Here is a 16,684-nt window from a genome sequence, read left to right as displayed (position 1 = left end):
CCAAAATCGAAATACAGCTATTTTTAGAGATTAGCGTTTTTTTTTTTAGTCTTTTCACATCCTAGATTCTATTATTAGTTTCCACTCCCACTCGACTGAAGAACATAATTGTCAAATTTCATTCTTTTTTTTACAGAATTTATTTCTAAGGTCAATTTCTTGAAGTAAATGATATTCAATTTCTGCAAATTATTGCCCAATAGACTAAAAAGTGCTCAGGAATGAAACTTTCAAAGTAGATATAAAGTATGAAAAATCTCTTTTATAAAATTTATGACGTCAGAATTTTTTAAAAGTGTGATTAATTAATTATCAAAATATAGAAATCCGTCAAAAACTCTGAAAGTTGTAGAGATTTTTAATTATTTAGAAATTCTTCATAAAGTATTTCGTAAACAATGAAAAACTTGTCTGAAAATAACCAATAAACCTTGAAATTTTTGAAAATAGTAACTCTGAAACCACGAAACCGAACAAATAAACGAAAGTGAAACAAACTTAAACTTTTCATGAAACGAAACTAAATATCACAGTCTTTAGAAATACAAGAACTAATTACATCAACATTGACTCTAAATATCTAAATCTGCATGCATTAATTACGCCTTACGCAACCACTTGAAATTTCAGGTCACCACAACCGTACATATCTCATTACCTTTTTTCCCCACAACAATAAAATTGTTATTAATAAATCAAACCACAATGTCGCAATTAAACATTTATTGTTCATTCACCTAAATAATAAACAACATATACAAAGGATGAGCAACGAATAACAATACATAATAAGACATCTAGATCATTAGTCAAATCTGGAAAATTTTAGTACCCTCCAAGTGCTATTCCTTCGTGTCTTCCTAAGATCCCTCCTTCCAGACCCAACCCGCGCCCGTCCAAGATGCTTCCGCGCCCATCGAGGATCCCGCGTCCGTCGAGGATCCCGCGTCCGTCGAGGATCCCGCCTCCCAATCCGTACCCTCCAACAGCGATGCCGTGGGTGGCAACAGGTACTGCCACGCTATGGGCCACCGGTACTACAGCTTTCCTTACTAGAACCTGGGGATGCACTGCGTGTCCCACTCTGGAGACGACTGCGTTGAAGCCGTTGTGGTCGTCGGCGGTGTACTTGACGACGCGGACGGTACCATCGGGCTCCGCCAGAGAGTACTCGCCCTTGACGACGTCGTTGACGCGGACTTCGGCTTGTTGTTTCCTGTCGCCGGTCTTGTGGTCCTCCACGCCGTACTTGAACTCGTACCTAGGGGGCGTCTGATTTTAGGGTAGCATATTGGTACTGAGTGTGGGTACTTACCACGACGTCGACGACGCGGTGGCCACCGTCGACCACTCCGACGCCAACGCCGACGCCGTCGCCGATTCCGCCGAGCACCACGCCGGCACTGGCGACTCCGAGGAGGATAGCTAAGCTGGTGATCTGAAAGTACCACAAGAAATTTTATTTTGATTTGATTTTGGTGTGATAAAAACGGTACTTACTTGTCCTAACATGTTTGGTGGTACTTCGGTACTGGAACTGAACTGCTTCTACGCTTGACTGGCGACATTATATACTTAATAGATTCCAAAAAATGCGTCTTTTGCTAATTAATTAAACAAAATCTTGACGATTTGAAAGTGAAATGAGACACACATTTGTCAAATATGGAACGACTGCAGCATTTTTGTTGTTGTGGTTTGAGGACACGATTAAGACCCACTTTGTGACAAAAATTGACGTGTGTCATATCTTGCTCAAATAGTTCATTAATAATGTTTGCAATTTACTTGGAATTGTGGATTTGCAAAAAGTACTAATTTATTTGCTCATTAACATAGAGCCTAATTAACTTGTAGCTTGAATTTGCGGTGTGTAATTGTGGACGAATGTCATGAGTGAGGTGTAATTAGTGTAATTATGGTTTTAGTGTGTCATTACCGTATGAATTATTGAAATTAATTAAGTGCTACAGAAAAAAAAAACAGTGAGATATTTAAAAATCCTGCAATAATATAGTACGATACATTTGACGATTGCATGAAATTTTAGGTATATTTTACAAAATCGCGTACAAAAATTTGTTTTATCGTCCCTACCAACAATTTAATGATGACGTTTTAAAATTTTGAAAAGTAAATCCTATTTAAATTTACATAAGGCTTATTGGACCGTCCGTATTTTTTGATATCTAACTTTTACCCACGTGACGTCAGATTAGGTCAGGTCGGGTCGGGTCAGGTCAGGTCATATCAAGTCAGGTCACGTCAGGTCGGGTCATTTCAGGTTTTGTACCCTTTTTTGTCACTTTTGTTTTTAGACGGCCCCTATTCTTTATCAGCTTTTTATTCTCCTTTTTATAGATTTTTCGGCCCTCTTTTGTCGTCTATTTTTTGTCACCCTTCTTTTGGTGTGTTTTTTCGCTTCTTTTTCGTACTTTTGTAGCTTTACCCCTTTTTTAGTGCTTTTAACTTCTTTTTTGTGAAATTTTTGTCTTGATTTTTGTTTCTTTTCTTACTACTTTTGTTGTATTTTTATTTGTTTTTTTCTAATTTTTGTTGTCCTTATTACTTTTTTGCACCTTGTTTGTGTTTTTTTTTATTGGATTTTTTTGTTGCCTTTTTAAGCACTGTTTTCACATTTTTGTGTTTTTGTTGGCTTTCTTATTGCTTTTTTGTTGCACTATTTTTGTCACTTTTTTGTGTTTTTTTGACGTCTTCTTTTGTTTACCGTTTTAAGCGCTTTTTCCCCATCATTTTTGTGAACTTTTTTTTTGTTTTTTTCTCTGTAGTCTCTTGTGCAGGTTTTTTCCAAAAGCTTTGTGAGCGTTTTTGGTCCCTTTTTATAGCTATTTTCGGCCTTTTATTGAGCCCTTTTTTTAATCACTTTTTTGTCGTTTTTGTGTTTAGTCCCATTTTTGATCCCCGTTTTGTCCCCATTTCTAATCAATTTTTTGGCCTTCTTTTGTTGCCTTTTTTGTGTTTCTATTGACAACTTTTGTCTGTTTTTGTCCTGTTTTCGCCTTTTTTTCGTACTTACGTCGTTTTCCCCCTTTTTTAGTTTTTTAATTATATAATTCCTTCTAAATTTTTTTCTCGATTTTTGGTCACTTCTCTTGTTTTTTTTTTGCTTTTTTCGTTGTATTTTTATTTTTTTTTTTTCTAATTTTTGTTGCTTTTATTGCTTTTATGCACATTTTTTATTTCGTTTTGTTAGGTATCTTTTTTTTGTTCAATTTTTTTGTAGCCTTTTCTAAGCGCTCTTTCACATTTTTGTGTTTTTTTGGGTTTCTTACTGCTTCTTTGAGCATTTTTTCCTCTTTTCTAATGTCCACTTTTGTTTATTTTATCGTGTTTTTCAACATTTTTAATTTTTGAACTAATTTTTTGTGAAATATTTTCTTCAATTTTTTGTCACTTTTCTTGCTTTTTTTGTTGCTTTGTTCGTTGTTTTTTTATATAGCCTTGTTAGGCGTCTTTTTCACGGTTTTTTGTTTTTGTTGGTTTTCTTACGGTTTTTTGTTGCCCTCTTTTATCACCTTTTTGTCGTCTTTTTCTGACATCTTCATTTGTTACCATTTTTGAGCGCTTGTCTTTAGAACTCTTTTTTGTTTTTTCTCTGTAGTTTTTCTCTGTAGTTTTTCTCTGTAGTTTTTCTCTGTAGTTTTTCTCTGTAGTTTTTCTTTGCAGCTTTTTCAACAATTTTTGTAGATGTCTTTGGCCTCTTTTAATAGCTATTTTCCGCCTTTTATTGTATCCTAAGAGTCGTTTTTGTCCGCTTTTTAATGAATTTTTAATGGCTTTCTTTTGTCGCCTTTTTTGTCTTTTCTATTTACCACTTTTGTTTGTGTTTGTCATGTTTTTCTCCTTTTTTCAGTACTTTAATAGTTTTCTTTTTTTTTTAGTTTTTTAACTCATTTTTGTGTTTTTCTCTCGTTTTTATGTTGCCCCTTTTTGTCTATTCCTTGTCGCTTTTTTTATGGGTATCTGGCACTTTTTTTCTTGCTGTTTTCGTAGCATTTCCCGTTTTTTTTTTAATTAATGTTTGCTTTTTTTGCTTTTTTGCACCTTTTTTGTGTCGCTTTGCTAAGTGTATTTTTTGACTTTTTATTTGTTATTTTTTTTATTGCCTTTTTTTTTAAATCTTTTTTTCACATTTTACGGACTTCCTTACAACTTTTTTGTTGCCCATTTTTTGAACATTTTTGTCTTTTTTCCACTTTTCTTTTTTCGGTCGCCTTTTTTCTCGTGGACTTTATTTTCACTTTCTTTGTTATCCTTCTTTTCATCACTTTTTTTGCTCCCTTTTTTGGCGTCTTGTGGTCATACTTTCTTGTTGCTTTTTTAAGCGCTTCTTTCATTGCATTTCTTCAGATTTTTTGGCACCTTCTTAAACCAATTTTTTTTACTTTCTTTGATGTGTTTTTGTTCCCGTTTTGTAGCTCTTTTCGCATTTTTTTGTAAATTTTTTGTCAATTTTTATTCCTCTTTCAATTACCTTTTTTGTGGCTTTTTGTCGCTTTTGCTTTTAGTCTCTCTTTATAACTTTTTATTGCATTCTTTCGTCGCATTTTTGATTTTTAATCGTTATTTTGGTTACACTTTTTCGTCTCTTTTTCCGTCTTTTTTCCGTTTTTTGTAACTTTTTTGTTGCTTTTTGTGGACAATTTTGTCATTTATTTATTTATTTATTTATTTACTGAAACTAAAAATCGGAAAATTGAAAACTCGGGAAATTGAACAATCGAATAATTAAAAAACATCGAAATCTCGATTAATCCAAAAATAGAGAATTTTAAAAATTGAAAAACGAAAAATCAAATATTTTAAAAATCGAAAATCCATAAAATCTAAAACGAGAAGTCAAAAATTGAAAAATCGAGAAATCGAAGCATCAAAATTTGGTAAATTGATATATTGAAAAACTCAAAATATGAAATATCGAAAAATTGGATAATCGAAAAATCGTGAAATTAAAAATTGAAAAAAATCGAGAAACTGAAAAATCTAAAATTTAAAAATTTGAAGAATTGAAAAATCGAAAAACTGAAAAATTGAGAAATCGAAACATCAAAAAATCGAACAATTGAAATATTGAGAAATTCCAAAACTGACGTATCGAAAAATTGTTGTTACCTCGATTATGACTATTATTTTAAATTAAAAAAAAATAAAAATTGAAAAAAAAATGAGAAATTGGAAAATCGAAAAATTGATTCTTCAAAAAGACTAAAACTGAGATATAGAGAAACTGAAAAAAATCGCCTTTTTTACGTCTCTTTTGTTGGCTTTTTTGTATTTTTTTTGACGTTAGCTGACTTGACATAACCTGACTTGACATGACCCCTGACTATCAAATTTCATTTTTTATTTTTTTTTATGGAATTTATTTCAGAGGTCGTGGATACACTGTATAAACAATAAATTTCTTAAACTAAATGATATTTAATTTCTGTCAGTAGTTTTCCCCTTTTTTTAGTTTTTTAACTAATTTTTTCGTAATTGTTTCTTCTTTTTTTATTGCTGCCTTTTTTTGACGTATTTTTTGGTCACTTTTTGCTTTTTTATAACATTATTGTGTTCACTTTCTTGTTGAAAAAAACGCGCTAAAAATAGCGCGTTTTTTTCTCGTCTTCTTACCACATTTTTTTTTTTTTACTTTATTTTAGCGCGTTTTTGTTTCCCATTTTCGCATTTTTTTGAAAACTTTTTGTCAATTTTTGTCTCTCTTTCTGTCACTTTATTTTTGTAGCTTTGCCTATTTACTCTTATCCTCTTTTCTTTTATAGATTTTTATTGCATTCTTTCGTCGCGTTTTTGATTTTCAATCGTTTTTCGTCTCTTTTTTTATCGCTTTGTTCGGATGCATTTTTTTAAATTATTGTATCATCTTTTTTTCCGTCCTTTTCCGTTTTTTGTAACTTTTTTGTGGACAATTTTGTCGAAAAATTAAAAAACATCGAAATCTCCATTAATCCAGGAATAGAAAAATTTTAAAAAGCGAAAAATTGAAAAACGAAAAATTAAATATTTTAAAAATTGAAAAATCGTAAAATCTAAAACGAGAAGTCGAAAATCGAAAAATCGAGTAATTAAAAAATGAAAAAAATCGAGCAATTGGAAAATGTAAAATTTAAAAATTCGAAGGATTGAAAAGCGGAAAAATCGAAGAACTGAAAAATTGAAAAATCGAAAACTAGCTTTTAAAAAATCGAGAAATCGAAACATCAAAAAATCGAAGAATTGAAACATTGAGAAATTCTAAAACCGAAGTATCGGAAAATTGTTGTTACCTTGATTATGATTATTTTTTTTTGTACTTATTATTATTATTGAGTAATCGAAAAATCGAAAAAATAAAAATTGAAAAAAATGTTGAAATTGGAAAATCAACAAAATGAAGAATCAAAAGTTAGTCTTTCGAAGAAGTTTTTTGTCACTTTTTTGTTGTCCCCTTTTTTTGTCTTTTGTCACTTTTGCTTTTTTTGCTGCCTTTTTCCGTTATATTTTTCCCGTTTCTTTTGTTTTTGTTGGCTTTTTTATTTATTTTATATCTTTTTGTGTCTCTTTGCTAGTCGTCTTTTTTGTTTATTTTTTTTCAATTTTTTGTTTCCTTTTTTGAAGCGATTTTTAAATCTTTTTCTTCCACTTTTTTATGGGCTTTCTTGTTGTGTTTTTGTTGCCCATTTGTTGTCACTTTTTTGTTGCCCTTTTTTCTCACCTTTCTTTTTCCTTTGGTCACTTTCTTTTCATCGCATTGTCAGACCTTTTTTTGTGTTTTTGTCTGTAGTCTTTCTTTGCAGCTTTTTTCCTCAATTTTTTTGAAAGTTTTTAGGCCCTTTGGCCATTTTTCGCCTATTTTTAATCGTTTTTTATTGCATTCTTTTGTCGACTTTTTATGTTTCATTGCTGATTATTTTTGTTGTTTTTGTCGTATTTTTTTTGCTTTTTTTTCGTTAATTTAGGCATGTTTGTTGTCCTTTTTGTCGTTGTTTGTTATAAATTATTGTGTTTACTTTCTTGTTGCCTTTTTTAGCGCGTTTTTTCTCGTCTTCTTACCACATTTTTTTTTTTTACTTTATTTTAGCGCGTTTTTGTTCCCATTTTGTAGCTCTTTTCGCATTTTTTTGTAAACTTTTTGTCAATTTTTGTCTCTCTTTCTGTCACTTTATTTTTGTAGCTTTGTCTATTTACTCTTATCCCCTTTTCTTTTATAGATTTTTATTGCATTCTTTCGTCGCATTTTTAATTTTCAATCGTTATTTTAGTAACGTTTTTTCGTCTCTTTTTTTATCGGTTTGTTGGGATGCATTTTTTTAAATTATTTTATCATCTTTTTTTCCGTCCTTTTTTGTTTTTTGTAACTTTTTTTTGTTGACAATTTTGTCGAAAAATTAAAAAACATCGAAATCTCCATTAATCCAGGAATAGAAAAATTTTAAAAAGCGAAAAATTGAAAAACTTTACGGTAGCCGAAAATCGAAAAATCGAGTAATTAAAAAATGAAAAAAATCGAACAATTGAAAAATGTAAAATTTAAAAATTCGAAAGATTGAAAAGAGGAAAAATCGAAGAACTGAAAAAATGAAAAATCGAAAACTAGCTTTTAAAAAATAGAGAAATCGAAACATCAAAAAATCAAAGAATTGAAACATTGAGAAATTCTAAAACCGAAGTATCGGAAAATTGTTGTTACCTTGATTATGATTATTTTTTTTGTACTTATTATTATTAATGAGTAATCGAAAAATCAAAAAAATAAAAATTGAAAAAAATGTTGAAATTGGAAAATCAACAAAATGAAGAATCAAAAGTTAGTCTTTAGAAGAAGTTTTTTCTCACTTTTTTATTGTCTCCTTTTTTTGTCTTTTGTCACTTTTCTTGCTTTTTTTGTTGCCTATTTTCGTTATATTTTTCCCGTTTCTTTTATTTTTCTTGGCTTTTTTACTTTCTTACATCTTTTTTGTCTCTTTGCTAATCGTCTTTTTGTCTTTTTTTTTATTTTTTTTTTTTGTTTCCCTTTCTTAAGCCATTTTTAAATCTTTTTTCACGTTTTTACCGCCTTTCTTGCTGTGCTTTTGTTGCCCAATTTTTGTCACTTTTTTGTTGCCTTTTTTTTCCTTTGGTCACTTTTTTTGTAAATTTTTTTGGTCATCATTTTTAGCGCTTTTTCAATCGCATTTTTTAGACCTTTTTTGTTTTTTTCTCAGTAGTCGTTCTTTGTAGCTTTTTTCCGCAATTTTTGTGAGGGTTTTTAGGCCCTTTGGCAATTTTTCGCCTTTTATTGTCGTCCTTTTGTGGCTTATAATTTTTATATTTTTCAAGATGCCCCAATTTCATAACACTAATGATACGCCACTGGTCAGAATCAAAGTGACAGCCTATATAATGACTCAACACGTTCTTCTCATAGTATATCCACTCTAGTTCAAACCCTTCAAAATAAAACAATTCTGTTTTCATGAAACAAATTTTTATTATTTCCAAGAATCATCCTACAACCATCGTAAAAAAATACAAATTAAAAACAAAACTCCACACGTCAGTACTGAATGCTCCTCTTGGTCTGAATATCGTCCAACACCGCCTGCAGCTCCTCATCCTCGAACCTTCCCTCCAGCGACGGAATCAGCGACTTCGCCTCCTCGGTCGTCTCCGGGCACAAATTCGCGATCGCCGCCAGCTCGAACTTGTGCAGCTTCTTCTGCATCAACAAACTACAACAAAACCATAACCACCGCCCCACAACACCCACCCCACTTACTTCCGGACCGCCGAGATCGTCTCCTTGTTCTTGAACTTCCTAAACCTATCCGTGTACGTCAGCGTCTTCATGAACACGTCCGAGAACTCCTGCTCGTCCTCCGCCGACTCGTTCTGCGCCTTCCGGTGCTCCAGCAGCATGTGCACCTCCGAAATGAGCAGCGTCTCCGCGTTCTCAAACTCTGCAAGGTCCCAACATTAAAACTAAACAAAAACGACAAACGACTCAATTCAAAAACTATATTAATCAAGACGCAGGCTTAACAATGTAACCCTCTTGCACCAGAAAGTCGTACAAACGGCGCGTTTTATTCACGTCGATTTTGAGAATTTTGCGGGCGGTTTTGAGCTTGATGGAGCCCATTTTCTTGTTCTCGGAAACCAGGATGTCTTTGAGCTCGAGGTAGCTGATGGGGACGAGGCGCACGGTGCGGCACAAGTCGCGCTCGGAGGGGGTGAGCTTTTCGTAGCCGGGCATCCCGACGATCTCGATGGGGGTGAAACCGGACTTCTTTTTAGTGAAAGGGAGGTCGACAGGGAGGTTGCGGTTGGAGAGTTTCCAGTTGAATTGGGCGTTGGAGTGGAACGATTTTTTTTATTGGATTTTTTTGTTGCCTTTTTAAGCACTTTTTTCACATTTTTGTGTTTTTGTTGCCTTTCTTACTGCTTTTTTGTTGCACTTTTTTTGTCACTTTTTGTGTTTTTTTTGACGTCTTCTTTTGTTTACCGTTTTAAGCGCTTTTCCCCCATCATTTTTGTTACCTTTTTTTTTGTTTTTTTTTTCTCTGTAGTCTCTTTTGCAGGTTTTTTACAAAAGTTTTGTGAGCGTTTTTGGTCCCTTTTTATAGCTATTTCCGGACTTTTATTGTAGCCAAAGTATCGTTTTTGTCCCTTTTTTTAATCACTTTTTTGTCGTTTTTGTGTTTTGTCCCATTTTTGATCCCTGTTTTGTCCCCATTTCTAATCAATTTTTTTGACCTTCTTTTGTTGGCTTTTTTGTGTATCTATTGACAACTTTTGTCTGTTTTTGTACTGTTTTCGCGTTTTTTTCGTACTTAGGTCGTTTTCCCCCTTTTTTAGTTTTTATTATATAATTCCTTCTAAATTTTTTTCTCGATTTTTGGTCACTTCTCTTGTTTTTTTTTGTTGCTTTTTTCGTTGTATTTTTATTGTCTTTTTTTTCTAATTTTTGTTGCCTTTATTGCTTTTATGCACATTTTTTATTTCGTTTTGTTAGGTATCTTTTTTTTTTTGTTCAATTTTTTTGTAGCCTTTTCTAAGCACTTTTTCACATTTTTATGTTTTATTGGGTTTCTTACTGCTTTTTTGAGCATTTTTTCCTCTTTTCTATTGTCCACTTTTGTTTATTTTATTTGTTTTCCCCATTTTTAATTTTTGAACTAATTTTTTGTGAAATATTTTCTTCAATTTTTTGTCACTTTTCTTGCTTTTTTTGTTGCTTTGTTCGTCGTTTTTTTATATCGCTTTGTTAGGCGTCTTTTTCACGGTTTTTTGTTGCCCTCTTTTATCACTTTTTTGTCGTCTTTTTCTGACATCTTCATTTGTTACCATTGTTGAGCGGTTGTCTTTAGAACTCTTTTTTGTTTTTTCTCTGTAGTTTTTCTTTGCAGCTTTTTCAGCAATCTTTTTAAATGTGTTTGGCCTTTTTAATAGCTATTTTCCGCCTTTTATTGTATCCTAAGAGTCGTTTTTGTCCGCTTTTTTTATGAATTTTTAATGGATTTCTTTTGTCGCCTTTTTTGTCTTTTCTCTTTACCACTTTTGTTTGTGTTTGTCATGTTTTTCTCCTTTTTTCCGTACTTTAATAGTTTTCTCTTCTTTTTTAGTTTTTTAACTCATTTTTCTGTGTTTCTCTCGTTTTTATGTTGCCCCTTTTTGTCTATTCCTTGTCGCATTTTTTGTGGGTATCTGCCACTTTTCTTGCTTTTTTTGTTGCTGTTTTCGTAGCATTTCCCATTTTTTTTTTTTAATTAATGTTTGCTTTTTTTGCTTTTTTGCACCTTTTCTGTGTCACTTTGCGAAGCGTCTTTTGACTTTTTATTTATTTTTTTCCACTTTTCTTTTTTCGGTCGCCTTTTTTCTCGTAGACTTTATTCTCACTTTCTTTGTTATCCTTCTTTTGATCACTTTTTTGCTCCCTTTTTGGCGTCTTTTTGGTCACACTTTCTTGTTGCTTTTTTAAGCGCTTCTTTCATTGCATTTCTTCAGATTTTTTGGCACCTTCTTAAAGCAATTTTTTTGACTTTCTTTGATGTGTTTTTGTTCCCGTTTTGTAGCTCTTTTAGCATTTTTTTTTTTTTTGTAAACTTTTTGTCAATTTTTGTCCCTCTTTCAATTACCTTTTTGTGGCTTTTTGTCGCTTTTGCTTTTACCTTAGTCTCCCTTTATAGCTTTTAATTGCATTCTTTCGTCGCATTTTTCATTTTTAATCGTTATTTTGGTTACACTTTTTTCGTCTCTTTTCCCGTCTTTTTTCCGTTTTTTGTTGCTTTTTGTGGACAATTTTGTCGTTAATTTATTTATTTATTTGAAACTAAAAATCGGAAAATTGAAAACTAGGGAAATTGAACAATCGAAAAATTAAAAAACATCGAAATCTGGATTCATCCAAAAATAGAGAATTTTAAAAAACGAAAAATTGAAAAACGAAAAATTGAAAAACGAAAAATCAAATAAGTATTTTAAAAATCGAAAATCCATAAAATCTAAATCCAGAAGTCAAAAATTGAAAAATCGAGAAATCGAAACATCAAAAAATCGAACAATTGAAATATTGAGAAATTCCAAAACTGAAGTATCGAAAAATTGTTGTTACCTCGATTATGACTATTATTTTAAACCACAAAAAAAAATTGAAAAAAATTGAGAAATTGGAAAATCGAAAAATTGATCCTTCAAAAAGACTAAAACTGAGATATCGAGAAACTGAAAAAATCGCCTTTTTTTACGTCTTTTTTGTTGGCTTTTTTATATTTTTTGTGACCTGACTTGACGTTAGCTGACTTAACATAACCTGACTTAACATGACCTGACCTGACTATCAAATTTCAATTTTTACTTTTTTTATGAAATTTATTTCAGAGGTCGTGGATACACTGTGTAAACATTAAATTTCTTAAACTAAATGATATTCAATTTCTGTTTGTAGTTTTCCCTTTTTTTAGTTTTTCCACTCATTTTTCTGCAGTTGTTTCTCCCTTTTTTGTGCCCGTTTTTGTATTTTTTTGTCGCATTGTTTGTTTGCATATTTGCCACTTTTCTTGCTTTTTCTGTTGCTTTTTTCGTTACATTTTTCCCAGTTTTTTTATTTTTGTTGACTTTTTTTGCAGCTTTTTTTGTGTCGCCTTTTTTTTATTAAATTTTTTGTTGTCTTCTTTTTAAGCGTTTTTTTTTAATCTTATTTTTCTTATCCTTTTTTTGATCAGTTTTTTGCTGCCTTTTTTGACGTCTTTTTTGGTTACTTTTTGCTTTTTTATAACATCTTTGTGTTGCCTTTTTTAGCGCTTTTTTCATTGCATTTCTTCAGATTTTTTCTCGTCTTCTTACCAGTTTTTTTTACTTTCGTTGGCACCTTTTTGTTCTCATTTTGTAGCCCTTTTAGCATTTTTTTGTAAACTTTTTGTCAATTTTTGTCTCTCTTTCTGTCACTTTATTTTTGTAGCTTTGTCTATAGACTCTTTTCCCCTTTTTTATAGATTTATTGATTTATAGATTATTGCATTCTTTCGTCGCATTTTTGATTTTCAATCGTTATTTTGGTAACATTTTTTCGTCTCCTTTTTTATCGCTTTGTTCGGATGCGTTTTTTTATACTATTTTTATCACCTTTTTTCCGTCCTTTTTCCGTTTTTTGTAAATTTTTTGTGAACAATTTTGTCTAAAAATTAAAAAATATCAAAGTCTCGATTAATCCAGAAATAGAAAAATTTAAAAACCGAAAAACTGAAAAACGAAAAATCAAATACATATTTTAAAAACCGAAAAACCGTAAAATCTAAAAGGAGAAGTCGAAAAACTGAAAAATCGAGAAATCGAAGCACTAAAAACTCGTGAACTGAAATATTGAAAAACTCGTAACTTGAAATATCGAAAAACTGGATAATCCCAAAATCGGGAAATTGAAAATTGAAAAAAAAAATCGAGAAACTAAAAAATCTAAAATTTAAAAATTCGAAGGATTGAAAAACTGTATAATCGAAGAACTCAAAAATTGAGAAATCGAAAACTAACTTTTAAAAAATATAGAAATTAAAACGTCGAATAATTGAAAAATCGAGAAATCGAAACATCAAAAAATCGAAGAACTGAAATATTGAGAAATTCCAAAACTGAAGTATCGGAAAATTGTTGTTACCTTGATTATGACTATTATTTTTTTTGTACTTATTATTATTATTATTGAGTAATCGAAAAATCAAAAAAACAAAAATTGAAAAAAAATTGAGAAATTGGACAATCGAAAAATTGAAGAATCAAAAGACTAAAAAATCCTGAAGTTGAAATTCGAGAAACTGAAAAAAATCGTCTTTTTACGTCTTTTTTGTGTTTTTTGTGACCTGACTTGACATGATTTGACCTGACTCTCAAATTTCATTCTTTATTTCAGAGATCATGTGTAAACAATAAATTTCTTGAAGTAGAAGTTTTTTCTCACTTATTTGTTGTCCCCTTTTTTTGTCTTTTGTCACTTTTCTTGTTTTTTTTATTGGATTTTTTATTTTTTTTACATCTTTTTTTGTGTCTCTTTGATAGTCGTCTTTTTTTTCATTTTTCTTTGTTTCCTTTTTTTTAAGCAATTTTTGTTTTTTTCTCTGTAGTCTTTTCTCGATGTTTCGATTTTTTAAATTTCTAATTTTTTGAATTTTGAATATTTTGATTTATCGATTTTTTTTAAGTTTAAATATGTATTTCAGGTTTAAATTTTCCGGTTTTTCGATTTCGGGCTATTTCGATTTCTCCATTTCTCGGATCTTTTGATGTCTCAATTTTTTAGTTTCGATTTCTCTGCTTTTCCATTTTTCAATTTTTTATTGCTTCAAGTTTTTAGATTTTTAAAATTCTCCATTTTTCGATTTATGTTTTGTTATGCTTCGATCTCCCGATTTTAACCTTTTTAACGTGTATTCCAATTTTTCGATTTTGGAATTTTCGATTTCTTACATCTCGGTTATTCGTTTTTTGGATTTTGAAATGTTTTTACTTTTCGTTCTTTTTTTCCATTTCTGGATTTTTCAAGTTTTCGATTTCTCAATTTTTCAACATTTCAATTTTGAGAATGTCTTATATTTTTCAGTTTTTTGATATTTTCATTTTTCAACTTTTTAAATTTTAATTTTTCGACTTACCGGAAATCGATTTTTGGGTTTTTCAATTTTTCGACTTTTCAGTTTTAAGATTTTTCAATTTGTCGATTTTTTAGTTTTTCATTTCTTCAGTTTTTCGGTTTTTCAAGTTTTCGAATTTTTGAATTCAAAATTTTTCAATTTTTCGAATTTATTTTTTTACGTTCCGATTTCCCGATTTTAATTTTTTTTTATGCTTTTCAATCTTTGGTTTTTCTAAATTTTCATTTTTCCATTTCTCGATTTCTCGATTTTTCGACTTTTTAATTTTGTGTTTTTTTTTAATATTAAATTTTTCGTTATTGTAATTTTTCTATTTTTTAAATTTTAGATTTTTAGATTTTTCGACATCTTGAATTCTCCATCTTTTTTCAGTTTGAATTCCTCGGTTTTTCGATTTTCCAAATTTCGATTTTTCAATCTTTCGACTTTTCAGTTTTGAAAATTTTAGATTTCTCGATTTTTCAGTTTTTGATTTTTCAAATTTTAGATGTTTCAAATTTTAGAGTTTGCAAATTTCACGAGTTTTCAGTTTTTAATTTCGTCAATTTTTCGATTTGCAATTTTTCGTGTGGGTTTTTAATTTACTTTATTTTTTCAATTTTCGGCTTTCAATTTTCCGTTTCTTTAATTTTTCATTTGCAGTTTTTCTAGTTTTCATTTTAATTATGTAACACTCCTAATAATTATTATTTTTAAAGTTGTTCACTTTTCAGTTTTTCGTTTTTGGAGTTTTTCAATTTTTCGGTGTTTGAATGTCACAGTTTTTGGACTTTACAGTTTTCAAGATTCTATAACTTTTCGATTTTACAATTTTTGGATTTTCCAATTTTTCAATTCGACTGGTTTTTCTTCTTTCCCATTCTTCGATTCATTAGTTTTTTTTAGATTTTTAAGTTTCTCGGTTTTTAGTTTTTCATTGTTTCAATTTTTCACTTTTTCGAGTTTTTAACTTTTCGAATAAACAAAATCGAAAAATTATAAAATAGAAAAATTGTAAAACTGAAAAGGTACAAAATGAAAGCTTCGAAAAATAAAAAAATTGGAAATCAAGAACTTAAAAAATCAAAGATTGAAAATGTAAAAAATTGAATAAACAAAAAATTATAAAATCCAAAGAAACATTTAAAAAATAAAGGTAATTGAAAAATGAAAAATTGTGATATAAAATCAAGAAAATGAAAATTACAAAATCGGGAAGATGGAAATGTCAAAAATCTGAAAAATATAGAAATTAAAAAATTCCCAAAATTGCGATGATTAAAATTGAGATAGCGGAACTTAAAAATCGAGAAATCGAAAAAATTTTAAAATTGGAAAATTGAGATATGAGAAATCGAAAATTCCAAAAATGGAAAAATTGAAACACATTAAAAAATTAAAAACGGGAAATCGAAACAAAGATTATAAAAGGGAAAAATGAAAAATTTAAAATATATACTAGAAAAATCGAAAATTTTGAAAATCGAAAAACCGAGAAATCGAAATCGAAAACTTGAGACTTCAAAAGATCGAGAAATCGAAATAGGCCGAAATCGGAAAATTCAAAATTGAAATATTTACTTAAAAAAAAGATAAACGGAAAAATCGAAAAACTCAAAAAATCGAAGTTAAAAAATCGTAAAAACAAATTCCATTCGATTTTCCGTTTTATCGATTTTGCAATTTTTTGTTTTTTCAATTTTTTCCAATTTTTTAATTTGCCGATTTTTCAATTTTTCGAATTTTCTACTTTCCGAATTAACAAAATGGAAAAGTTATAAAATAGAAAAATTGTAAAATTGAAAACTCAAAATGAAAAAACGCAAAAGTATAAAATGAAAGCTTCGAGAAATCTAAAAACTTGAGAAATTGAAGAAACGGAAAATTCAAAAATCGAAGGATTAAAAATTGAGATACTTAAAGATCGAAAAATTGCGGTCGAAAACACGAAAATTATTGTAAAATCTAATATTGAAAATTGGAAAATCGGGGAATTGAAAATGTGAAAAATAGAATAAACGAAAAATTGTGATATAAAATCCAGAAAATGAAAATTAAAAAATCGGGAAAATATATTTAAAAAAATGAAGAACTTGAAAGAACATCATTACGCCGAATATGTTCATTGCGCTACACATAACCTAAATTTAGTCCTTGATGATTCTGTTAAGAATGTACCAGGAATTTCCGCATTTTGTTATTTAATAAATGCTATATACGTCTATTTCAGTGAGAGTTTACTGAACAACAACAACATTGATATGAAAGAAAATGATAAGTGTGTTATAAAAAAAACTTTAAAAAAGTTATGCCCCACCAGATGGTCATCGAGATTTGATTCTCTAATTGCCATTAGATATAATCTCTCAACAGTTATGAGCTGAAATTATTTTAACATCAAAAAAGAAAAGTGAAATAGATGAAACTGTAGCTCTTCGTAAAAAAATGGATTTATTTGAATTTGTTGCTCTATTAGTATTTCAATGCAAAATTTTAGAAAATATTAATTTGGTCTCAAAAACTTTACAGAGTTCAAATATTACTTTAGATGAGGCTTGTAAATGGATGGAACATCTAAA

At 29.9% G+C, this 16,684-nt stretch overlaps 2 protein-coding genes across 2 annotated transcripts; both read right to left on the bottom strand.

Moving 5' to 3' along the window:
• Nucleotides 1-825: 825 nt before the first annotated feature.
• LOC135137048 (adult-specific cuticular protein ACP-20-like) lies at nt 826-1,659 on the bottom strand. Its single transcript, XM_064066587.1, has 3 exons — nt 1,501-1,659; nt 1,316-1,438; nt 826-1,272 (listed from the first exon to the last, which is right to left on the bottom strand). Exons 1-3 carry the CDS (start codon nt 1,510-1,512, stop codon nt 826-828), a joined length of 582 nt encoding a protein of 193 aa, XP_063922657.1. The 5' UTR covers nt 1,513-1,659.
• A 6,797-nt stretch (nt 1,660-8,456) lies between these two features.
• Nucleotides 8,457-9,002, bottom strand: LOC135136940 (DNA-directed RNA polymerase II subunit RPB4-like). Its single transcript, XM_064066436.1, has 2 exons — nt 8,762-9,002; nt 8,457-8,714 (listed from the first exon to the last, which is right to left on the bottom strand). The coding sequence occupies exons 1-2, from the start codon at nt 8,899-8,901 to the stop codon at nt 8,540-8,542; spliced, it is 315 nt and encodes a 104-aa protein (XP_063922506.1). The 5' UTR covers nt 8,902-9,002; the 3' UTR covers nt 8,457-8,539.
• Nucleotides 9,003-16,684: the final 7,682 nt, after the last annotated feature.

This window comes from Zophobas morio, unplaced genomic scaffold, assembly GCF_036711695.1.
Source record: "Zophobas morio isolate AGI-343-1 ecotype UQ-CSIRO unplaced genomic scaffold, CSIRO_AGI_Zmor_V1 ptg000028l, whole genome shotgun sequence".
Taxonomy (NCBI): domain Eukaryota; kingdom Metazoa; phylum Arthropoda; class Insecta; order Coleoptera; family Tenebrionidae; genus Zophobas; species Zophobas morio.
This window is presented reverse-complemented; position numbering and strand designations above follow the sequence as displayed.